General features: G+C 43.7%; 1 protein-coding gene across 2 annotated transcripts in view; it reads left to right on the forward strand.

Annotated features, from left to right (window-relative positions):
* nos1apa (nitric oxide synthase 1 (neuronal) adaptor protein a) overlaps positions 1 to 26,703 on the forward strand; it is a 149,228-nt gene that overhangs the window by 108,701 nt on the left and 13,824 nt on the right. Inside the window, exons 7-8 of one of the 2 annotated variants that reach the window (XM_070961514.1) lie at positions 7,760 to 7,980; positions 21,705 to 21,866. In XM_070961514.1, coding sequence (XP_070817615.1) covers positions 7,760 to 7,980; positions 21,705 to 21,866 — 383 coding nt within the window. The remainder of the gene's footprint in view (positions 1 to 7,759; positions 7,981 to 21,704; positions 21,867 to 26,703) is intronic. The other variant, XM_070961515.1, reaches the window with a different exon arrangement.

Genomic DNA, 26,703 nt, shown 5'->3' on the forward strand with positions numbered 1-26,703 from the left:
CCTGGGGGGACTCCACTGGTTGCAAAACGAGGTCTGATTATATAGAGGTCTATGAGAAAATGAGCCTACTTCTCACTTGATTTATTACCTCAGTTTCCTTGTGAATTTTTGGTTTCAATCTCTAGTTTCAAGTCTTCTTCAATGCAACTCGATGGTCATTTTGTGAACTATGCTTTCATTTAGAGCTCTCCCCAGCTCCACCCTCTCCAACCAGTAGGTCATGTTACGATGGCTACGTCAACTTCCATTATTCAGTCAGTGGTTGCAACCTTTTAGAAGCCCTGTTGGAGAAGATATTTCCTCTCCTTCATTTGTTGTTATAGCTTTTTCTTGTGTTCCCAGAGTATCCCTGAACACTGCTGCACATTTCAGGTGGGACAGGTCACTGAATTCTGTGGCAAAGGCCAGAAGAAAAGATGTATTTTATTGTGTATGGTACAATTTCTGAACACTTATCTTACACAGAGGGCAGCAGGTGATTCAACAGATGTAAACACAACAGAACATGCATGTTTTTTTGGACAAGCACAACAATAGACAAAGCACACAGGCAGGCAGACGTGTGGGGGGAGCTGAAGTAACGGTTCAGGGTTCAGTGTGCTGGGGCTGTGAGTGAGCTGATGGAAGAGGTGGAGGTTTTTTGTTGCAGCTGTAAAAGTGTTGTGAAAAGAATAGAATCTAAAATAAAGTGTCTTATAGGAGACTCCCAGGACTGTTATGTCAACGCAAACAAGGGTCACATAGCTGACAGAGGTAGCCAAGCTTGAGCTACCCAGCGACTCTGCAAGCATGTGAATCTACTACCGTGCTGACACCCAGCTGACCACCACTGGCAGTGCAAGCTCTTCTCACTGTGTTATTTCAAAGAACACCATTATCATTATCATTATCATTATTATATAGGTGGGCTGCACGGTGGCGCAGCAGGTAGTGCGCGTGCCTCACAGCAAGAAGGTTGCCGGTTCGATCCCCGGGTCAGGCGGGGCCTTTCTGTGTGAAGTTTGCATGTTCTTCCCGTGCATGCGTGGGTTCTCTCCGGGTACTCCGGCTTCCTCCCACAGACCAAAAACATGCTCATTAGGTTAATTGATGACTATAAATTGTCCGTAGGTGTGAGTGTGAGTGTGAATGTTTGTTTGTCATTGCATGTGGCCCTGCAATCGGCTGGCGACCGGTTCAGGGTGTACCCCGACTCTCGCCCATTGTAGCTGGGATAGGCTCCAGCCCCCCCGCAACCCCGAAAGGGATAGGCGGTATAGATAATGGATGGATTATTATATAGGTCATAGTTATGGTAACATTATAGTTCCTCAGATTGAAAGTTGAATATGTCTTAGCAACACATTCCCCAGTGCACACACCTACACACTCCTCACAGCCATATGTCCTCAGATAGCACAAACAGATTGGACCGTACACGCACTCCACACACACATACACATTCCTGCCTGCATTTTGCCCAAGTTGGCAAGCAGGAGAGGGCGATGCTGGAGTGAATGTCACGGATGAGTCAACCCAGAGAAAGAAGGCACTGCACAACAACACTGGTGGGCTGAGCTACTTTTATCCGTTGCCTCGTGCCTGGACAGGATGGGCTTCGCTGCAGCTCAGGGACACGTGGCTCTGAGTGGGGTCTGAGAGGACAGACATGGGGATTCAGCGAGTAGAAGAGTCCACGCACAGAGCTCTTTCACACCATCGTTCCACTCATTACAGCAGCCGGCACCGGTCACCCTCCCCACCACAATCTGACAAAGCACTGGGGTTTGCTATCTCCACATCCCCCCTCCAGCCCTCCACAGACAAGCTCTCTTTCATATGCTGATGAGCCCAGAGATCACCCACGCTCTTTAACTGTACAGTCCAACACAGTGAGAGGACCCCACACGCATACAAACTCAGGCCTATACACACACGCTCATACACTCGCTGTCATGGTGTGTTAAGCAACACAAGAGCCGTCACGCACAGCCAATGAGCTTATCTGGAGAACTAATTATCATGGCAGTGAAAGGAGAAGGCATAGAAGAGTGGGAGATGGCGGATTAGAGAAACGGAAAGCTGGATGAAAGCACGGATAGTGAAGGGGAGGAGGAAGAAGAGATGGATATTAGAGGAAAAAGGAACTTGGGTTGGTAGAGGACGAAAGGAGCAAGAAAAGATGAAGTGTAGATGTGAATTAGAGAGGAGGAGGGGGCTGGAGGAGAAGGTTGAGCAGCAGGGAGTCACAAGAAAAGGAGAAAGAGCAGAAAATATTTGAAGTGTTTCAGAAATCTTGCGCAAAATATATGGTGAACAATATCATTTGCACAGAAAACTGTGTAAAAATGGCTTAAATCACAGGACGTAATAAAGCCCATTCAATAGAAAATGATGCCAAACTGTGGAACAGTAATATTATCATTACACTTCACATTAACAGAAGACAGAACAGTGCCACAGGCATTCAGCAATTCACCGATCACTAAGTGCTCACACTGAATTAAAGCCTACAGGACATGTGCTGGGGAGCCGTGTCGGCCTGTCTGCAATACTCAGAACGGTTTGTATACTGAACAAAAGATGTTTATACAACCAAACTATTCAGACTCATTCAGTTTGATTGTTACGCTGAGCTTTCTTCACAAAGGAGGTATGCTGCACAAACTGGAGATAAATGCAGTTTCTCTCTATATGCCAGTCACTGAAATGAGGCAGATCATTTCACTTTAGTATTATGTTAAATAAAAGCAAAATATCCAAATGCTCGTTTTATTTCAGCTAGAAGTTGGTAAGGTTAGACATGAGGAGTGACATGGTGAAGGTTACATGTTGGGGGGGGGACCAATCAGAGGCAGAGTAGGGGCAGGTCTTATAGATGGAGTAAAAAAACTCACTGCAGAGCAGAGGCGACGGAGGATAGGTGAAGAGAAGATAATGTTACTGGAGTTGACTACAACTCACTGTGTGACTGCAATAAAATCTTCCCAACAAGACTCATTTATCATAGCTCTGTTTGCACAAAGGTTGGGACACTGTGAAATGTAAATAGAAACAGAATGTGATGATTTGCAAAACACTGAAACCTCATATTTACTTCAAAATAGCACAAAGACAACACATCTCATGTTGAAACTGAGAACTTTCATTGTTTCTGAAAACGATGTCCTCAATCCAGTATTAATGGCAGCACCATGTTTGAACAAAGTTGGGACAGGGTCATTTTTAATGGATGACAGGTCTGGACTGCAGGCAGCCAGTTCAGCACCTGGACTCCTTCACTGTGCAGCCGTGCTGTTGGAACATGAGCAGAACGTGGTTTGTTGTTGTATTGCTGAAATAAACAAGGCCTTCCCTGAAAAGCCGTCTGCTTGGCAGCACATGTTGCTCCAAACCTGCAGATATCATTCAGCATTAATGGAGTCTCACAGGTGTGCAGGTTAGCCAGGATGCTGGCTTTTGAACTGTGTGCCGATAACAAGCCGGACGGTCCCTCTGCTCTTTAGCCAGGAGGAAGCGGCGTCCATCATTTCCAAAAAGAATTTCAGATTCTGACTCGTCAGACCTCAGGACAGCTTTCTTCTTAAATGAGCTCAGGACCAGAGGAGGCGGCCTGTTTCTGGATCTGGTTTGTATACGTTTCCTCTTTGCATGGAAGAGTTTCAGCCTGTGTTTGTGGCTGATGTGATGAAGTGCGTTCACAGACGAGGGTTTCTTGAAGTGATCCTGAGCTCGTGCCACAGCATCGTGTCTGTTTTCAATGCAGAGCCGTCTGAGGCCTGAAGGTCTCGTCCAGCCAGTACTGGTTTTGCGCCTTGTTCCTCGCGTACAGATTCCTTCAGATTCTCTGAATCTTTTAATGACATTATGTGCTGTAAACAATCAAATCCCCAAATTCTTTGCAGCTTTATGTTGAGAAACATTCTTCTTAAGTTGTTGCGTTATTTGGCAGCGCAGTCGGTCAGAGTGCTGAACCCCTCCCCATCTTTACTGCAGACAGACTCAGCTTCTTCTTCACACTCGCTCATGTTACTCACCTGTTGCCGGTTAACCTTGTTCACTGTGAGATGTTCCACCTGCGGTTTTATTTTAGCATTTCCACTCTTTTGTTGCCACTGTCCCAACTTTTTTTGAAATGTGTTTCTAGCATCAAATTCTGAATGAGAATCTAATTTGCAGAAACAATAAACTTCTCAGTTTCAGCATTTAATTTGTCTTTGTGCTATTTTCAATTGAATATGAGGTTTCAGTATTTTACAAATCATCACATTCTATGTATAGAAAACCAAAGAGGGACCGTCGTTGATCCCAAACATCTGAAATTCAGTTTCACTTTCATTCAAACAGAACTGGAATGGGTGCACCTTTTCCCTATCTGTATGTGTCATGCTTGTTCTAACCGTTTAGTTCATGACAATGTTTAACCTGACAATGTAAGTGAAGGCAGAGAAGAGGTGAAGTCAGGGAGGAAAAGGAAGCAGGAAGGGCAGCATAGCAGTTAGCTTGTCAGAAATGAGGAGGAAGAGGAGTGCTAATGGAGAGAGAGGTGAGGGTAGTGCTGGCAGCAGGTTATCAAGCATGAGAATGGTGATTGGGGGAGGGTGGAGGGTGGAGGTGGGATGGACAGTGAAGATGAACAGTTGAAGGAGAGGATGAAGAGGAAGAGGACAGTGCAGCAGGACTGACAACGGAGATGATTCTGTTTGGGCTGAAACATTGTATGCTAGGCTATGCTAAACACATCCTGACTCCACTTCTGATCCCAACAAACAGACATGAGATGTATTGATCTTGTCTAACTCTCTGTAAGCCTGTTTCCCACAGTGTCGATCTGTTCCTGTAATGCAGGGGTGTCAAACTCAAATACACAGTGGGCCAAAATTTCTGTGTGAAGTTTGCATGTTCTTCCCGTGCATGCGTGGGTTCTCTTCAGGTACTCCAGCTTCCTCCCACAGACCAAAAACATGCTCATTAGGTTAATTGGTGACTCTTAATTGTCCTTAGGTGTGAGTGGTTATTTGTTTGTATATGTTGCCCTGTGATAGGCTGGCGACCGGCTCAGGGTGTACCCTGCCTCTCACCCGTTAACAGCTGGGATAGGCTCCAGCCCCCCCACAACCCCGAAAAGGGATAGTCGGGTATAGACAATGGATGGATGGATGATTGAAATGACCTTATTGCACATATTGAACCTGTAACTAACACAGCCTATGTTACTGCCTATAAAACAACATTAATTATTAAATAAATGAAAAATCAGTTGCATTGATGTCGTATGACTTTATCTGCAGCTTTCCATAGTAACTTCAAATGAAAACATTTTCCCACAGGCCAACAGCCAAAAAATAATTTCCTTCAAAGAAAAACCAAAAATGCCCAAAGAGTGCAAAAAGTCAACATATATTAAACCTGAGTGTGCCGTGATGCACACTACTCTAAGCCAGAACTGGAACTAACACAGCTTATAAGAGGTTTTTAACTATAAACAACAACATTAAACATCAATACAAGAAAAATCAGTTGCATTCATTTCTTCTGGCTCTTTATGCAGCCTTTCCAGAGGAATTTACCTGTCACAGTGTTTCATTTCATAGTGTCTTCTTATCGACACTCTCACCACAAATGGTAGGAAGAGGAACGAAACATGGCAGGACACTTAACCTTTGGGGCCGTCCACACCGAGAGGAGTGGACTGTGAGCACAGGGGGCGCTGGCCACCCGGGCCCTCCTGACCCTGACAGACCGGCGGACCCCCCCACCAGCCGGGCCAAAGGGACCCAAGGACAGCACCCCCGGCAGCAGACCAGACACAGCTCCCAGTGTGGACAACCCCTCTGGTTGTCCACGCTCCCACAGCTGTGAGGAAACAAAGAAGACAAACAGCTTTGTCCATCATACCCGCGAACACATACTCTGCTTCCCACCCGCCTTGAAAACCAATGTTTTTAAAGTCCGTCGTCCATTTAGCCATTTTTCAGGGAGAGGGTAGCTGAAAGTTGACCACAGGTAACGATCTCCATCAGGCTGCTGATGAATGAGTGGGGCAGGGACTCGCGCTCACGGGCCTTTGATTGACGTGCCAACGCACTGGCAGTTTATTGTGGGACTTGTAGTACTAGTGGTGCATGCAATATACCTGCAGGCCAGCTCTAATAATAATTACATATTATCATGCGGGCCAGTTTTGGCCTGCAGCCCTTGAGTTTGACATATGTGCTGTAATGTTTTCACCTGAGAAATTCCATAAGAATACAGAGAGTTTGTGGCCAAGCCTTACGTGAGAAGTCTTACCTGCAGAGGTGAGGACACATGACTAATTAAAGCATTTGGATTCCTCCTCTTCTGCTTACACTGCATCACAGTCACTGTCGTATGATACTGTAACTGCGTGCATTTAATTTCAAAGTCTCTCTCTCATAGTGTCAGAGTTCAGTGTGGCGAGGTCACCACAGAAACTTGACACTTGAAAGTCAAGACCCGAGACTTGCCTCTGAATTGTACATGTGTGTCTAACTCTCACCTCTGCTTACCTGTTGTTAACTGCTCAGTGTTTTATGACTTTGCTGTTTCACAGTCAGTGCGTCCCAGTTATCAAATGAAGTGAACAAAGACACTCACTAAGGTCCTTTCTTAATCAGAGTAGTTTTCTTGTTTTTGAAATGATTCTTTTTTCATTAAACTTGCTGTACAAGGCTGTTTGAGAGGCAGCCTTGAGTAAATATGAGTAACTGCCTTCTATTCTGGGTAGAAATAGCTTGTCATGTAAGTGAGGACGGTCCCAGTAACTCCAAGTGCAACCCTCTGTATTTATAGTACAGTCACGTTGCCTGGAAGCTAATGCAATTCTTTCCACTGGGCAGTTGTCAGAAACTATGCTTGAACAACAAATCACAAGCAAGTAAAATATTAAGGAGAACACTGACACCTACACTTCCTGTTATACAGTTTTGATTTGGGTGAGGTTATGATCCACAGCTGGCTTCAGGTATTGTCGTCGGGGGAAGAAACGCTCCCACAGCTGTGACAAACAGTGTTCCAGTCGTGTTCTGGTAAATTCCCTGTTGAGGTAGATCAAATACACTTGAAACAGTAAACTTTTCAGCAAAATTCACACAGACGAAGCAAAGATAATCTTATAACTCCGAGGTTTTCAACTCCCATTTATTTAAATCGACCTTTTGCCAGAAGCAAGACTTTTTTGTGTTGAATATTTCAAAATGTCGGCTCACAATTTGTTGATTAAATGTGTGTGTTTCGATGTTTGTACCATCGCTCCGGTGCAGATTGTAGCCGCTTTTGACTGTGTTTTACTGAACTGAACTGGATGGTTCACAATTTGATTACACAAGTGAGAAAGGCAGAAGTAGAGAAAGAGTGCTCCTCATAAACTGTTTTGTTGCAGTCTGCATCGATTTTGCCTCATACACGAGCAATATTGTTGATTGTTAATGATATCTGCCTCAACAAAAACAGTCTGTATCCAGCTTGGTCCAATTTGTCCCCATTAAAATTGTATTAACAGTAATGTGAATGCTCAAAACGCACATTGGAAACTGCCATTAATCAAGACAGCGCTGGCAGCGTTGCATTAAATGTATAAGTGCACAGTTTTTTTGCTAGCTGAGCAGCTTCAGCATAGATTTAGTCTCCACTCTTGCACATATAATCATACATGCAGGATGCTGTGGTTCTCTGAATAATGTTTCTCACTCGAGTGCATTTATGTGTGTCCACCCATGTGTGCCTGTGTACATGCTCATGCCCACATGTGTGTATGCAGGTGTGCGTGCTTATCCACCTGTGTGTGTGTGTACTTTCCTCGGCTCAGCTCGGGAGCTAACAGGCGCGGAGAAGACGGCGTCCGTCACCGAGGAGACGGACATCGACGCGGAGGAGGTGGTCCAGGTGCCGGCAGCGGAGGAGTCAAACCTCAACAGAGGAGTGACCGACCTGGACGCCACAGCCAAGACACCTGACCTGAACCACCAGTCAGAGGGCAAGGTACAGTAGATCAGCCACGCTTGCATACAGTGTGTGTGTGTGTGTGTGTGTGTGTGTGTGTATGTGTGTGTGTGTGTGTGTGTGTGTGTGTGTGTGTGTGTGTGTGTGTGTGTGTGTGTGTGTGTGTGTGTGTGTGTGTGTGTGTGTGTGTGTGTGTGTGTGTGTTTATACCTCCTCATGTCAAATCTCAAAGTGACCTTTCTCCATGTGTGGCAGTGCAGTGGATGAGATATCAGAGGTTGGGCAATAACCTCAAGTTTAGCTTCTTGTAGCATGTTTTGATATTATTTGCCCTGCACTGATTGGATTTTAATGGGATAATATTATCAATTGCTCCAATATAAAGTGCAATGATCAGTCAAACTACAAAGCTTTGATTCAATGTGACACATTTTTGTCTGAAATATTGAAATAGCAAACTGTCACAGTAGCTTTAATGTGTAATTCTGCTAAATTGCATACATCAAGAACGACAGTAAATCTTATTTGGTTGAGTTTTGTCACAGCTTTCCTAGTTCCTCCATCACAATCCTTACCACCAGTTTGGTTTGGACCTTGCGGTTACTGTACCTTTAAGAAGGCCTTGCTTTTAGTAGCTGATGGAAGTTCCTCAGATCAAAAAAAAAAATAGCTTTATGTTAATACAAAGTTTTTAATTGATCACGATCTCACGTTTTTTGACATGTAATGTTAGCTTTGAACACATGGCTTTAATAATACCAAGCATGTTGCATCTTCCCAACATGCTTAGTACTGTTTGTATCTGTGTACAGTACGTTAGTTTGACTGGCTGTCAGCTCGTTAAAGTCCAAAGGGCAGTAAAGTGTTATGTTAATATTTTGAGGCTGACTTTCTGAAATGACGGAAAGATCAGCACTAGAACAACTCTTAACAACATATCTGTGCATCAAAATGTGGAGTCAGTTCAGGTTGAGGCTTGGACTCCTGGCAGGAAATCAAATATCTGCTCAGTCACTCCAGGTTAGGCTGACTCATGATTAACGGCTGATATCCAAAGTTTGCACAAGTCTTCAGATTTTCTAGTTTCATGTCTTTGGGCCTCTCCTACAGTATTTACATTCCTTGAGGCTTGAAAAGAAAATCTTTTTCATAAGTATCCGTGCCTGAATAAACCACCAGTAAGATCGAGTTAACACCACGTCTTCCTCTGCTCAGAAGCTGTCATCAGTATGTTGGCAGCTGAGCTCCAGGACTCGAGGCTAGCTGTGCAGTTTATGTGTTTGTTTTCATGCAGCCTCATAGTGTTAGCAATTCGATACAGCCCAGTCAGACTGTCTGCTCTCTGGCCTGTGAAAACCCACCACCAGCTGTCCGTGTATAGCCAGAGAAATGCTCTGTGGCCTCTCTGAAGGTGTGCGAGCTCGGTTCAGCAGCGCTGTAGTTTACTGGGATTTACAGTAGTATGCAGGGGTGTAATTGTGTTTTTGATGGAGGCGGCAGTGGGAGGACAGCGCTATATGATGAGGGCAGAGAGGGGGTGCAGGGTGATGTTTGTAACACTACTCTTTGCCTTGAGACCTTTTGGCTCTGCACCAAGTTGGCAACAATGGTGGATCGTAATCATTTTATCCTGTTTTTATTTGTTATTACTTCCCACCACCTGGCCTCCCTGAGTGAGGGAGGCCGGTAGTGAACACGAGGGAGGGCCTGGACTGGCTCCACGTGTTGTTGTGCAACATTTTTTTTTAAACATTTCCTTCAATTTCCAATCCATTTGGAGAGGTTATTGCTTCTAGTAGTTTCAGGATACAACCGTGTCTCCTAGATGTCTGAAACGTGATTGAATGTATATGAACTGTTCATTGTCAATGCAAGATGCTTATGCTGAACGTAGCTGCAAAATATTCACTGTTAATGCATGTCACTTGTTTCCCTCCAATGTCCACTGCTGGCAGCAAAGGTATGGTTCACATTTTTGTATGAAGAGAGCTCATCCACAGTGTTTTAGCAGCCTAATAGTCTCTATATGCTTCAGATAAAGTGCTATTTGGATTGTTTAACAGCAATGGAAACCTCCTGTCCAAGGGCGGGCTTTGCACAGCCATTGGCCGGCCGTGCAGAGGTGAAAGATGTCAGCAGGCGTTGAGTCTCTCTTAAGCTCTCTTTTTTCCCCGCGCTGTCTGTTTGATTTATTGTGTCGAAACCACAAAGACATAGAATTCTGGGGGAGATATCAGGGATTCAGTGTTAGTGAACAGGTGTCATAGATGCATTTGGAAAAGCTGGGACAGCACGTTTAATGATGGAGTCTTAGCAGTCGTGTTTCTTCCACGAAAACCTTGTTTCCATCAAGGTATTTAACGTACATTTTGAAGTACCGCATTAGAAAAGGTTGATGGAGACAGCAAAACTCCAAAAACATCCTCAATTTTGCAAAAAGTTTTGTAAAAAAAAAAAATACATTTACAGGTACAGGTTTATGTGTATAATGGAAGATGGGAACACCTTTTCTGAATAAGTTCTGAATTAGCCAATATTTATCTCACATGACTGATCAGCTGTTTCCACAAAAAAAAAAAAACAACTCTCCTTTCTTCTCCTGTAGAAGGCAGCTGGTTTTGTTTTGTCTTCTTTGAGGTTTATTGGCAGTTGGCAAACAACTCTTGGTTTCTCTGTTAACAAACCAGCCATGACTGACTGAAAATGATTCTCCAACATTCATCACAGGGAAAAAGAGAAGCTGTGACCTGAATATCTGCCAAAAGTTGCACAAAGGTGCAGCATTAACCAAACTCGTTTTAGCCAAGCAATTATCCCAGGGGGTGTATCTACCAGCACAAGCAACCAAGCATTATTCATGTTCTGTTTCACCTTGCCATGAAAAGTGTCAAAAATCCCCACTTGCAGGAAAAGCTCCAGTCTGTAGTTAACTGAGGGGGTAATAAGGTGTTTCCTTGGGCAGTCTCCATTAATGGTAAATAATTAAACAGACAAGCTGTGAGGCAACACTCCAGGCCAGAGTTTATGAAACTTTTCATGAGGACCCAAATGGACCGTATGTCGCCTGAGGCTCCAACATACCTGTTAGCTCACCACATGGAGACTCACCGGAGCAAGACTTCCAGACCCATTTTATGTCCTAGCTCAGAGTTAGAAAACCAAGTCATTCATCTGTTTAACAGTCCTTGGGTCCCATTAACGTTGGAGTTATGAGACCTTTCATTACGCGTCCTGATTGAAAGCAACACAGCGTGAAATCACTGAAACAACCAGCTCTCAGCGACGACCTCTATTCTCAGGTCAATGGAGGAAATGTGTTTTACGGTTTGTGTAGCTGCGTCTGCATGTCCATGTACGGACTGTATGCTTTTCAGTTTTTTTTTTTTTTTCCAAAACACATTTGTCACTCTTAACAGCATGACAGATTAAATGGGAATGTGCGCGAACAAGTGGGGGAAGGTAACATTGAATAAGAAGCGTGCGCCTCTGTGTGCCTTGACATCAGCGCCCATGTGGATGCTTTTTTATTACACAACCGTGCGTGTATTTTCCCGAGCGGAGGGATTTGATTCACTACAGGGTTTCTCTGGAAGCTCATGAAAGGGAAAGCAGCCTGTGAGTGTTAAAGTTCATTCTCTTCCTGTCAGCTCCCGTTAGACTGACAAATCCCTCAGCGCGCTGCGTTCAAACGATCCCCGAGGACTCGGAGAGCACACATCAATCCTACCTTGGGCTTTGTGTCCATGAGGTTGAGTCAGGACGTTTACTTTAAAAGGCTTGCCTCTGATGCAGCATTACTACAAGATGAATTGGACAGACAAAAGTCACAGTTTAGAGCTAACTGCATTTTATACATTTCAAGAGGCTGCACTTATGTTTTTGGCAGACAGATGCTCATTGATGGTTTCAATAAAAAGCGAGCGCTGTGCAGAACAAAGGGGAGAAACAAAAGATCAGGCTGTGCTTGAAACAAAATGTCAAGATGATTTCAAAGCCGCCGCACAGACTCCCTCTCTTACATCAATCTTATGTTTATAAGCTCTCGTTCAGATATGGATCAATGCAGAATGTTCAGTAAAGCTGTTGTTTCCTTTGTGTGTCAATCAGACAGGGAGAGCAGGGGGATGTGCGCGACTGTTCCTGTGTGCGCGTGTGCTTTAAAGTGAGGCTGTACAACAAATACTTTGATAGAGGTTTTGCCTCTGGCCCACTTTCAGATGCTGCCAGGCAGGTGTAAACACTCTGATCCATGAGTGTAGCCCTACAGGCAGCACTCCAGTGACAGCACTTGTTCTTTTTTTTTCTCTCATCCTCATCATTAGTGTGCCCCAGTTGTTTTAGACTGAAACTTTTTGGCGTGACCTAGCATGGACGGGCTACTGAACAGGCCTGCCAGGCACAGGCCATGGGGCTCAAGGGTTCAGGGGCCCCCTGGGCTTAATTCTCTGAAGTGATTGTTAACATTTTGTGTCGGAAAGTCTCAGAGTTCAGCAAAAAGTTAGGATGTTCTGATCTGAAGGGCTGAGTGCTAAATAATCAGTCTAATATTTGGACATTTTAATCTGCTATTATGTTTAGGGAAACTACAGACTGTGTTCACTTTCCAGTGTATTCATTAAAATTGTGTTCTGTTGTAACCCAGAGAGTGATTTAGTCAGTTAACAGCAGGTCAGCTGAACATACAAAACTGGGAAATGTGTCTTCATTCTTCTAAAAGTACAGCATGTTGCCTTGTTTTTGTTTATTTGTCCTTGTTTATTACAGCTGCACAGCATAGTGAGACTACAGTGTAAAATGAATAAAGCTATTTAAATCAGAACAGCAGAACGTCTCTGCTTTAAGCAAGCTGACCCGTACATCTTTGATGTTTCCCCTGCGATATTCTGTGTGTTTTGCTGTAGTATTCAGCGTATCTGTGCAGAGGAGAGTCGCTGTGGCTGTGCTGTGGGAGGAAGCTCTCTCAGGTCAGCCTCTTCTCATAAATCCTGAAGTTCAGATGCAGTTTTTGAACCAGCACCTGAACATTTTAGTGCACCTGTCCAAACAGTCACTCATCTACGGAGCCCCTAAAGTGCCACGAAGAAAAAAATAAACTATATCGTTCGCACGGAATACTAAATCGAGCGCACAAGATACTAAAACGTGCGCTCAAGATACAGTTATTTCCCACGCTTTGACTTGTCCGTGCATACGGCTCCGTAGCGATCACTTCAGATGTTCACAGTCACACACGCGATACATTGAAAGAAGAACTCAGCTAATCAACTTTTATTTTCACCTCGGACTGTCATATAATGACATTCTTGTTGCTCTTGCCCTGAGACATGGGATGTGTTGCCGCCTGTCTGTATAAATGAACGAGTTAATAAAATCGAGCGCACGTTTTAGTATCTCGTGCTCTCGATTTAGTATCCTGTGCGCACAATAAAGTTTTTTTTTTTCTTCGTGGCACTTTAGGGGCTCTGTACTAATCATCGAGTCTGATCCAGTACAAAGTTCACACTTGTAGTACCTCTACAGAGAATATTGTTTAATTAGATTAATATAATTTGTATTTGAGTAATTGCTATGCAAAGAGAAAACTGACATTAAAATTCAAGGGATGCACTGCGTCACTATAAATCACCCTCCAAGCGTGAGCATAGTGCATTACGGAGTATGAATGTCACTGTTCAGGCTTAGGTATCCATTGCTTTTATCCACTGAGGCTGTCAACATCCTGAATGCAGCTTTCACACGTATGATTACTCACCTGGCCTCAGGACAAGTGTGTGATGATGACGTGTAGGGGGTTTGGAGGAGTGTGCAGGAGGTTGAGTTAAACATGAGCTGGTAGAAATCACAGTTTCCTATGTGTGCGACTTGGAACTGGATGTGTTAATGCACATCACACAGCCACCAGTCTGAAAACAGACGGCGCAGTGCTAGAAGATTAACAAGAGGTTAGGCATGGGACACCATCCTTCAATGCAATCAATATGTTTTTGCAGTTTGAAGCTGAATGAAACAGAAGCTGAATGTGACTATGAATTGAAGAAAGAATGCCTAAAAAGGCACAAGGATGCCTCAAAGCACATGTCAGGATTACACCAAGTGTATGCAGAGGAAGAATGTAGTAGATATTCAAAACAAACATGATCATAAATATATGCAGAAAGATATGTGGAGACCAATCGGGAGCTTTTGCCGCAAATATAGAGAAATCATACAGCAGAGACACTTCTAGTATCGGCTCTGCTCACCAGTCAGATGAAATGAAGACATCTTTTTTAAAAATCATCAAATGTCAGATTGCAGAAATGCCCCAAAACAATAAATGTCTCTGAAATGAGTTGAATGCTCACTGCAACATCATCTGAATATAATGACACATTACATGTTGTAGCTCTTTAGGGTGTGGGTTAGACCTCATAGTGAAAGCAAGAGGCTCGAGTGCAGGAGCAAACAGGGCAGATAACAGCAGCTGAAAACATGACAGAAAGTGTCTAATTACTGGTTGTTAGTTCTAGCTGTAGCGATGGGAGACGAGAGTAGGCAGTGTGTTTTCAAGTCTTACTGCCAAAATATTGGCTATTATCTTCTGAAGCATAATGAAAATGCAAAGCCACATTTTGCTTAAGGTGGAAAACCCATGTCAGGCAGAGGATGTTATTCAAAGCAGAGTATTTTTAGGGTTTGAAAACAGTCTGGAGAGGGTCTTTTAAAGTAAACTCAGTCTGGTCGACAGTCTCCCTCCAATCTCCATCCTTTTATCCCCAGCCAGCTAACACCATCCATTTCTCCTCATTCTAAACTCTTGAACTGCTTTGCCTCAGGGACACGCACAAACAAAAACACACACACACTCACATTTGGCCTTTTTCCCTGGTTTTCTCCAGTGCAGCCTCTATAGGACAGAGACGTATCTTTTCAATACTCAGGTCCACGTTTTCCCTCGCTGGGGATGCTTGTGTTTATGGGTTTGGAGTAAAGTTGTGATACAACTTGCCAAACAGCACGGAGTCACAGGGACCAGCAGCCAAAATCCTGCCGTAGTCCAGACATTTCAGCGTTCCTCGTTCTTGCCCTGTGGCTCTTCTGTCCACCTGCTTTCACACATGCACGTCCGATAGTGTCACAGTATGTTGACCTGGTTTCATCCCATGTAGGAGGTAGTTGACTCTGAGCCTTGCACATGGCAATGTTCTCCTCCAAGTTGTCAGCTGATAACGAAGAGTGTTACCCCATGAGGAGCATAAAACATTGACTTTTTGACCCGCGGCAGAGCTGAGTCCGTCCAGGATTGATCAGGATATCTGCAGGTTTGAATCAGCCTAACCTTGGCTTCATGAAAGTCAATCCAAGTATTTTGTGGGACTGCTTGAGTGGTCACCTTTTCTTAAGTCACCCACTGATTTGAGCCAATGGATAACACACACACACACACACACACACACACACACACACTTTAGCTTTGCTTTTTGCTTTGTTTCTCCCCTCGCTCCTCCTCTCTCTCTACCTCTATCACTCGACTTTCCACTCCATTGACCCTCATTTCGTGCTGATGTTCAGCTTCATTTCCCAAACTTCGCGCCAGCAACGTTTGAATTTTCAGTGCAGAGGTCTGGGCAATCATGTGCCACACTATTTCTCCAGAAATCCAGAGCTATGAACATCTTTAACGGTTTGACCAAATCTGTTCATCTGTTAAACTCTGGGATGGACAGCAGCCTTTAAAGGTATCACATCGACACCTTTGAAAGCAGGGAGTGACACGCAGGAGGAATGCTAATCAAATGTAACTAATTGAGTTCAAAATTTTGGTTTCACTTTTGAAAGACACCTTATGCAAACTGACATTTCCCTTGGTCTTAAACTCACATTTAAAGTGGAAACAGACAACTTTTCAACCCCCTCTAGCGTCTCTAACTGGTCTTGTTGGCTCCGCTGTCGTAAGCACAAGCGGATCGCTTTCATTCCCCTCAGATCCAGCAGCTACCAATAACACAGGATACGCTACATTTGCCTCCAAATTTCCATGAAGAAATGATCAACACAGCTTTACAAATAAGAGAGAAAGAAGCATGTTTACTGAAGAGGTGAGGTGAACAGGTAACCTTAGCAGGGGTTGGCCTCGGGATGGAGGGAGGGAGTAGAAGAAATCATTAGGAGAAAAAACGTGAGTCAGTAAATGTTGGCAGTGGCACTGGATCTCCAGTCAGTCTCATTTTCCTGGGAGATTGTACCCAATGGCTGACAAAACTGCAAAAACGAGGCTTATGGGGAATTGATCTTAATGTAGATGGTGTCATTATTCTGTAGTCATTACATTATGCAATCAACATTTACTCCATAATGACACATTAAAGCAAAAAGCCAGATTAAACAAGCATAATTGAAACAGTTTGATTTTTGGTCTCCAGCTAATTCTCAATTGTTAATACCAGAGTACATGCACACACATACACACACACACACACACACACACACACACACACACACACACACACACACACACACACACAAACACGTGCACAGCTGCTGTGACAGTGGGAGGGATCGGGGGAACTTATGACATGGTTACTCATCCTTCAACTATGGCTCAATTAAAACAGTTGTGGATTGTTCATTGCTGAACTGTTCAATCACAGATCCACTTACATGCACATGTTTGTTCAGTGAAGAATTGCTGGAAATACAAACTCACAGGACAGAAATGAAAAATGGCACCGGGAGGCTGTGAAGTAATAAAAACTTCATTATTCCAATATAAAATGTATTTCCCAGCCACCAATGACAGCCTTGACAGCATTCATGGCATACATGGTTTGTATTGACCTTAAAGGAAAGTATAAATAATGCTTTTTGTTACTTTACGGCCTCCTGGTGTTGTTTTGTCCCCTAGTTTATAAGTTGCTCCACTAAGAAGATATCATATGTAGAAGTTCTTCACATAATGATTTTTATTAGCAGATCTGTGACTGAAATGTCCAAGTTCTGGAAGGTATCCATGCTGGACAGTGATATGTAGTAAATGGCTCTGGCAGTGCTGATTGAACCTCCAATTACTCAGTTCCCCCGACATTATTGAACAGCATAGGACCAGTCTTGATCCACAGCCTGGAGCCCTGCTCTTTTTCTGTGTTAGCTATTTTGGCATTCCTGGGCTAAAACAGATGCTGATTAGACACCTAGAAACAAAACAAGTATGGACCTGAGTGCTGAGGACAGCACAGAGAACCACAGCTTTAATTACAAGGACATGCAAAGTAATGCCAGCCACGGTGTGACCGTATGTTATCATTAAAAATTAACAAGGTAACCATTAGCTAGGGAGTAGCATTTAGAATGACTTGGACAGCAACAACAGTTGTGGGGAAGGAGCAGCAAAGGCAGCTTCGATCTTAGATCTAAGGGCACAGAATTCCTCAAATTTGTCGCATAAGTGCAGATATTCTGTAACAAGCTCTGTGAGTCTAGCTGGAAAGCCTTATCTGAATGGTACCCACACGACTGGGCCATGTGATGTCTTTGGTCAGCAGCAGATTGTCAGTGACTGCGGCCTGCTGTGTTTGAGCAGCCAGCCCATTCACACTGCAAGTCCAAAGCCAAAGGGATGCTTCGCTGTTCTATAAATATCTTTTTATTGTCTGTAAGACCTTAGAAGACCAAACAATTTGCCCTAAGCAAATATATTGTTTGAATTATGTAAAACTCTTCCCCACAACGTTAAGAAAAACATATTTTGTGGTGACATTCCACCGTCCAACCTGGTCAAATGCTGGTGATACATATGTCCTGTTTATATTATATTGCTCCTTTCACTATTCCCACAAATAACTGGATAAAGATCACAAATCATATTGAGAAATTTCTGAAAATGCTTAACCTGATCACAAGATTACCGCTAATAGTGCCCGTTGAGCTGTACACATCCAGCAGATACAGAGCAACATTAGCATTCATTTGCAGCTGTGCTTCTGCCTGTCTGATGAGTAAAAGTCCAACATTCACTCTCTTTTTACCTCTGGGTTTGGTCTCCATCCCCGTTTTACTGATTCCATAGATGCAGCACAACTTAACCCAACGGTGTCAAAGCATATTCACCCTGACAAGACCCTCTCTACTACTCTTGCTGCTGCATAATGACTGTTACAGTCGATGGTATGATCTGATATCATAGGCGGCTGAGTGATCTCCCAGGCTTTTCCCAAGAGTCCTTGATAAAGCTGTAAACGTGAAGCTAAGCCTGTCAGCAGCGAAGGAAGCCAGACCCTGTCTAACCTCTTGGTGTTTTATTGCTTCTCTGTGTGTGTGTGTGTGTGTATGTGTGTGTGTGTGTGTGGGGACAGTGTGTTTGACAGGCAGAGAGCGGCTTGTGTAATCACAGCTGTAGGAAGAGAAATAAAGACTTTATCCCAAGCCATCTATCTTAAGTTTCCTTTCTTCTTCCTCACCTCTCTCTATCCTTCAGTGAGTATAACCAAAGGCAGGAAGGTAAAGAAGACTCCAGCTGCCTGCTAAGAACCTGTATTAGCATGTGTATGTGTGGGAATTAGATGGAAATGGTGGAACTTCCCTCTGGCACGCCAGACTTAAGCAGTTATCATGAGGAATTTCAGTGCTAGGCCGTTTTCCTCCATCCTCTTAAAGTCCCCTGCTCGGTCTGAATATCCTGCTCCGCTGTCTTCTGTAATTGGCTTTCACTGTGGTAAACACTTCGAGGATTCAGTGTACAGGGATGGATTGTCTCTCATTCTGTACAGTAAACACAGTGCGGAGAGGCTAAACAGTGTTTGAATATGCAAGTCTTCACTCAGCTGCTTACTGTGTGTTGGAAAATGTGTGTGTGAGAGAGTGTGTGGGCATGTGTGTGTCTTATTGGATTCACTGCTTGTCTTCGCTCTTTGTCTAACAATGAAAATTGATCATTGCGGATCATTTCCGTTCCTCCATCCATCATCTGAGTTGATTTAGTCAGTCGCCTGCCCTGCATGAAATCTCAAAGTTAACCAAGTGTGAGAATATGATGGCTGTCATCACTGCTGAGGCATTGGTTTATTTCCACATACCCATACACAGTCATCTTCATCCACTGAAGCCTCAAACGGTAAGACCTTTCTACCTCGGTAATCCGTTTTTGAGGAGGACCTCCAGGCGTCATGCACCCCTCGACAATAATGTGCCGTCCACTCTTCAGTGCTGTTTGGGCATTTTGGAAATTACAGTGATTGGCTCAAGGGGATGCTGTAATTGCAGGTCAAAACAAGGTGACACATTTCAGTCAAAAATTCTGTTTGGCCCAGTTTTCAGTCTCCTTTGAGTCAGGCTTTACCTGCCAGGCCAGACAGGCATACAGGCAGGGGTCACAGGTCATCAGCCGGCTTTGGGTCACATGTCTCTGTGGTCATGTTTGGCAGCTAACTGTTAAGTCGGCTGTTCATTCTCAGTGCATTCAGCGCTGATATGCTGACAGTCAAATAGCTTCAGAGCTTGAATTTCCGACACGATCGCACAACATGTTGTACAAACCACCTCTGATATAACCAGACTCTTTGTGGCATTTTCACATTGGAAGCAGAAAATTAGCTTTTCTTCCTTCCTCTCAACATTTGGTGCTAAATACTTATCACACCACCCAGAACGTGATCAACCTCATACTGTGGAAGTAGGTGGATTTTGGTTAAGCTACCACGGTTATAAGAATTGGAGGGAGGAGATCATAAAAAAAAAAAGTGTGTTTTATATTTTTCAGCTTTTTATTTCAGGATGGGATGTCTTCTCCACCTGTGTTGTGTCTTGCTCAGCTGCTGCTGACAGTCTGTTTATGTCTGTCTTCCTTTAACTTTCTCTATAATTGAGAATAGCTCCTGTGTCCACAGTGTTTGCTGTGATCACTCCTCTCCGTTAGTTGCCTGCTGAACCATCTCTTCCAGTTACCGAACATCCCCTGATAACCTGACAAGACTCGCTGTTTCAACGCTAAAGCAGCAATCCTGTTGGCATCCTTCACAGGCTGTGTCGTTTCAGGTGTCTGCAGTAGTGCGTGTGAAAACAGATGAATGATGTGTGTCTCTTACTGACGCGCTTCAAGAGAAAGCGAGCTTGTTTTGTGTGTTCTTACATGTTCCTGAGGAGTCTTCCACAGTTTCTCTCTACCTCTTTTCTGTAACACACACACTGGAACCCTCAGATGACACACTGACAATGATGCATGCACGCACGCACGCACGCGCGCGCACACACACACACACACACAGAGCTACTGGAGACTTCTGCCTTGCTATTCATTATGTGATGGCACCAAACAACTTGACAACTCAGATAATTTCCTCTCATTAACCTAAAGATCCTGTTCAGACAGGCCATCAGTCACACATCCCTCTCAAGGACTGTGTGTGTGTGCGTGCCATTGTCTGTGTGTCACCAGAAGGTGCTTAAGGAGAGACAGATGGTGAAGTGTTTTGGCATAGATTCCTTAAGGTGGGTTCAGGCTCAATTTAATCCGGTGTCGGCTTGTTCGCCGACCCCATCCGACGTCGCGTCTCCAGTCACGTTGAAACACCTTGTTTCTCCATTTAACGATGTGACAGTTTGGTTAGTTTGGATTCAGTCAGCAAAGGAATTGTTCAGACCTAGCAGCCGTGAAACTGTTTTCAGAAATGCTTAATATCCGGCAACCAGATGTTGTGGATCTGACTTATGCATGCTTGAGGAAACAAGAAAGCAGAGGTGACACCAGCATAAAGTGATGAAGAGGTCAGCCATGCATGAAGAAAGCAGTGCACACTTCTTTATGCTTCAAAACTATTAGAGCTTCAGTATTAAAAAGCATTTGTGCTAAGTTAAATAGAATAAAGTATGATCTACATTTATAAGCACTTTGTCTCGTCTCGATTCTTGTTGCATCAGCTCTTTTGGTGCCGTTGGATGAGGACTGAGTGTGACTGAATAGTCAGACTTCTTTAAGAGTTGTCTGGCATCACAAGGCCGACTCTGTTTCATGTGACACAAACAAAACATTAAGAAGAAAAGCCACTTGATATTCCCAGCACATGGCTAAAAAGCATTACATTTCATTGATTCCTTGCACATTCAGTTTCTGATACACACAACAAACTGGCAAACATGTGTTGATGACCAGTGACCAATGTGGAAGGAGGTGTTCCAGCTCACATTCAGATGCTGCTTGCTTTGATTTCATAAATATCCTCAAATGCCAAACGAGGCCGATGCTTTATTTTAACCATAGTGTGATTAAGGCAGCATATGTGCATAACAACAAATACGTCTGACAGGTTGAGTGATGGAGAGGGTACGATGTGTGACTGGTTACCAGAGCCTTGAAACAATTAGAATGCTTGATAGCGTTAGATGAAGCAGAACTGAGTCCCAAAGCTCATTATTGTTGGAGTGAAGCATTTCAGTGCTGCTGATCTGCATTCTCAGCCCTGCTTTTTCCATTTTGGTGCAACTAATCAGCAATTCTACATTTCAGATTCAGATCCTTGTTTTGATGATGGCTTGTTCTCTAAGGCATATTATTGATGCTGTTGCTAGCCCTGATTCTGCTTATTTATTCATTAGTCATTTCTTTCTGTGTGTTTCCACCCTCAGCCTTGTAAACTTTTGAGTGTTTTTTGTGCTTTGACTGAACTTACCTAAAATCCCTAAGTTTATGTCAAAAGTGCCAACTTTTTTCTTGCTTCTTGTTCAATGTTTTAGCTGCTCCAGGTCACTAAGTGTTGACCTCATCTCTCATTCCGTCCTCTCTCTGCTGTCAGGTGTCAGAGGAGGCCTCTCTGCTGATGTCCAGCCCCAGGATGCTGCTCCCTGCATCAGGCACGCTGCCACCAGGCGCCCCCCTGTCTGTCCACCACCAGATCCAGCTGCTCCAGCAGCAGCTCCAGCAGCAACAGCAGCAGACACAAGTGGCTGTGGCACAGGTGAATCTCACACACCCTTTATTGCCATTAAAACGGTTGTATGTTGAATGAAGTAACCACACTACACAGCAGCTGCAAATTTGAGTGCATGACGATGCGAAAATGCATTTCATACTCAGCCTATTCCTTGTTTTCTATGAGATTACGATTCAGATTCATCTAATACCTGCGCACATTGTGTTGGCCATTACCATAATGACGAGTGCTTAGAGCTTGAGTTTATATTGCCGAGGGAACTTTTGCACCGGCTGTTTTTCTTCTCTGCAATCACACACTTTAATCTGAAGTCACTAGAACAATGACAGAAGCATCTCTGAATCATTCATTCATGGTCTGTTTCTTTGCTACCTCAAGTTCATCATGGTGACATCTGGAGGCAATTTTAAAGTGAATGAAAAGGCAAAAAGCTGAGAAACTTGGGAATCATCATAGCTCAAACAAAACCAAGTATGATGACAGTGTTTTATTCGGTGTGAGCACTGCGCTGGATCATTTTCAGTGTTCTTCAGTGAGTCTGCATTGGCACGTAAGCCAAGAACCTTTAAAGTGTGAGATTTGAGAGTGGAGTTTTTGTGTGGTAGGCGAACGAGAATTCATTTTGATTTCAAAGGAGAAAAGATATGCCCTCATCCATGAGCATACAAAATCCAAATCCATGCGCTTAAGTGGAGGGTTAGGAATAAAAAGCCTTTAGTTAGTACGGGCCAATAAATTGTGGACACACACTGGCATTTGCAAGGTGTCGAGACACTTGATAAACCCAAATCCATCAGCAGTCTAATTCCCCAAACCTACGTCAGAAAATGTACTGCCAGTTTACAGGTTATCTTTGATCTATACCCACTTATTCATGCTACATGGTCGCAGGCGGCTGAAGGCCTCTCCAGTGAAAAATTCTCCAAATTCTTCTCTGTTAAATAAGAAACTTAGCCATGGCTGACCACAGCGCCTGGGAGAAGGAACGTGTGATCAATACCAAACACTCAAGGACGATTGACAGAGTAGAGATCAGCTCCCGCCTGCAATCCAATCTGGATTTGAAAAAACGGTTAATACCGAGTGCACCCAGCATCAGACATCAATCACCCAGCTTGAGCGGCTGCGGTGGGAAAAGCGCCGAGTGACAGCAGTGGCTTCAGGCTCACGAGCTGCACGAACACACACATACACACGAGCGTGCAGTTTGTCGACCTGCTTGCAAAATCTTTCTGGCGCATGCTCACACACACCCCTGACCCAGAAACACCCCAGACAGTTAGATTCTGAAGTCTCACGGCTTCCAGAGATGAATACAGGGTCCTGATGAAACCGCCCGGGCACGCTGAACTTAGCCGTTCCTTCGTCTTGACCCGAGCAACGTTCCAGAGACGGCTGCTCCGACTGACAGCTCGCACTTTCAGATTGAGCGTGGCCTGACATAAAGGCCATTAATTATACCTTGATGAAGCCAGAGGTCACATCCCGCTGGCGGGGAGGTGGGTGTAGATTTTGAAACCCCTTTGGCGCATGAAGGAAGTATTTTAGCGAATATGCAAGATGTGGTGAGTCCAGCATGTGCTACGCTGGGGTGGTTCTGCCTGACCTTGGCTCTTTTCGCCATTTAGCGAGGTTTCCCTGGTGGTCCGGACATGCCTGAGCTGTAGTAACAGTTGGTCTCCGCACAGCATCTAAATTAGTTTCCAATGACTCTTCAGTTTGTTGCTCTTGAGACTTATTTGTCGAGCGACTCGAACTCTGTGTGTTGATGTTGCCGTCGTTGGAAAGGTCGCACGATAAATAATGCGAGCAAAGAAAGAAGAACGATAGATTCATTTGAAATGCTGCATAGTCTACCTCTTTGGGATTCGAACAGTCATTAAAGTTAAAGTCAAACATGTCTGTTTAGACTAAACGATTAATCCATTAATCAAAACAAAACGAACGGACTCATCAAAATAATTTGCTGCCCTGTGCAAAGTATTTCGACGGAACTCTTCATCTGGTGCACTCTGATGTTTAATACTTAATTCCTTTTCTTACAGTTCTCAAATGAAGTTGGATTTGAATTAATTACGTAGAATTAATTAAAGCCAATTTATTTAATGAATGCAGTTGACAGCAGCTGCGGTTTGGGCCGAGACCCTTTTTTCACTGTGTAGGCTGCACACACTGCTGAACATCCAAGCATACATGAACTTCCAGCCTCATTAAATTTTCAGGACATTTCTTACATGTGTGTGTGCGCACAGACATACACACACACACACACACTTGTGTTTCCATCACTTCAGAGGACATTACATAGACTTACATTCACTTCTTGGACACTAAGCAGCACTTCCCTAACCGTAACCCAAACCCAAGTCTTCACCCTAGACTTTAATGCCTTACATTATTGGGGTTTGCATTTTGTCCCCATGTTTTGACTGTGTGAACAGATTTATGTCCCCACAATGTGAGTAATACACATCTGCACTCAGACACCCAGACATGCAGTGTAAGTGTTAGGGAGAAGAAAGCTGTTTCTGGCTTTCTGTGCACATAACACATATCTGAGTTTCTCTTTCTCCCTCAGCTTCTCACACAAGGCTAAACTTGCCTGAGGCTACTTCTAAACAGCTGTAATGAGGGAGGAGAGCTTACTCCACTACTGAAGGTCAAACAGTAGAAAGGAACAGGCTGTTAAGTTCCACCCAGATAGTGCACATTGTGGGTGAAGACATGGAGGAGAAAAGGGATTACATGGCTGACAAAATGTGTGTGTGCATGTACATCTTCATTTGTGCGTGTTTGAATTCCAAACTTTGCTTCTCGCTCAGAACAACAAGTCTTTCCCTGGTGGCTTTGCCTCCGTTTCACACCAGAAAATAATTGTTCTGTTTTCACTTTTCTGGCCTTTCAAGTGAAAACATTTCACAGGATCACAGAGTTAAGTTTAAGGCAGACATTTCTCCTGTTTATGATTTGATTGCCTCACCCAGCAGGCCCGCACTGATTGAACAGAGTTGTCAGGCTTGAGCACAGCTCTGCCATACTCATAATGCTGCTGCACAATGGCAATAAACAAAGACGTGCGGCCAGGAAAAACAGATTTTCTTTATGGGATATATGTATTTTAGCTCAAAGCCAGAAATATTGAGCTGTCTTGACTCAATGCTACAATAAGATTTCCATGAAATCAAACTGTGTTTATGATTTGATTTCATCATTTGATTTATGGGCCAACACAAATTCTTGCGTGCTACACATACAGTACAGTGTGCTTCCCAGTGACGACAGGGAGGCATTAGAAGCTTTAACTGTCTTTCACTTTAAGAAGTCATGGAAATTGGAGTGTTACAGGCAGCAGCAGTAGTATGAAAAAGTATAAAAAGACAAAGAAAGGAATAAAATACAAAAAAGAAAAGTACAGGAATACAGTGTTTTTTAGTATTGCACATGTATGTCACAGTATTTAAAATACTGGATATGGAAAAAATTGTACAGGGAATGGAGAATTGCACATGGGTTTAGACTTGCTCATGGTTCAAGTGTTTTTCACTATTGCACATGGGTTAGAAAACATGTAGCAGTATGTATACATGTTTAGACTTGATGCAGGAGATAGGAATGTATTATTGAAGAAAAAATGGAATATCGCACTGGATATTGCATGAGATTGAGATGTTAAGATTTATTTGATTAATCAAACATTTGATTGACAGTAAATCTGCAACTATTTGGAAAATTGATCATTTTTCATTTTTCAAGCAGCACTGAGAAACATTCATTAGTTCCAGCTTTCCCAGTGCGAGAACATGTAGCTTTTCTCTGTTTTATATAGGCGCAAATTCTATATCTTTGGTTGTTTTGACTGTTACTCGTGTAACACAAGCAAAACTTTTGGATCTGAGAAGTTGTGATTGCCATTTTTCTCTGTTCGATGGTGTTTTGTGAACAAAGAAAAATAATAGATTAGTCCTGACCAAAATCAGCAGATCATTCGATAATGTTCATAATAGCTAGCTGAAGCCCTGTTTTCCTTTAATTTATCATCAGTCTGTGCTTTGCAGATCTCAGCAGCTGCATCTCAGTCATGTATGGCATCTTTTTTGGCATCGCAGCTTACTATGGAAGAAAAATCTTAATGAACTAGAGATCATTTTCACTATTGCCCCGTACACTGCCAGTGGCCCAGCCCGGCATCTGGGGAATCTCGCTGATGGTGACCTCCGCCGCAGAGCCTGAGCAGAGGTCGCTGTAAATGGAGGCAAATTAGCGAGCTGGCCAACACTAATCAGAGCTCACTCAGGGATGAGTGGGAGTGGAGATGTTTAATGCAGTGAGGGGAGTGAGGGGCTTCCACAGTCTGTGTCAAGATGGAGCTTGCTCTGCAGATGCTGCTCTGCCACTGCTTAATGAAATTTGACCTCTCTGTGTCTTTGTCTTCCCAGCTCAGTTACTGATCTCTCCTTCAGTCCTTCCTCACTCCATTTCCTCCCTGTCATTCCTTACTTCTTTCTCCTACTTCTGTTTATGCAATGCTTCTTATTTCACCTCCTCATATTTTATTTTCATCCTCCTTTCAGTTATTTTTCTCCTGCCACCTACACCTTCCCTGCCTCTTTCTTTTTCAGTTTTGATTAATTTTTCCTTTCCCTTCTTTCTTTCCTCAAACACATCCTTCTTTTTTTTCTCAGTCTGTTTTTATGACCGTCCTTCCTCCTGTGCCCACACATGCACGTATGTCCCATTCCTGTGGTTGCAAATCTCAAGAACACCTGGAGAGAATTTAATTAGACTCAGACTCAAAAGTCCTCTTGGACTCAGTGATGAACTGACTCGATTTTGGTGGTCAGAGGTCACTGTGACTGCACAT

The sequence above is a fragment of the Chaetodon trifascialis genome, chromosome 4 (assembly GCF_039877785.1).
Source record: "Chaetodon trifascialis isolate fChaTrf1 chromosome 4, fChaTrf1.hap1, whole genome shotgun sequence".
Classification (NCBI taxonomy): domain Eukaryota; kingdom Metazoa; phylum Chordata; class Actinopteri; order Chaetodontiformes; family Chaetodontidae; genus Chaetodon; species Chaetodon trifascialis.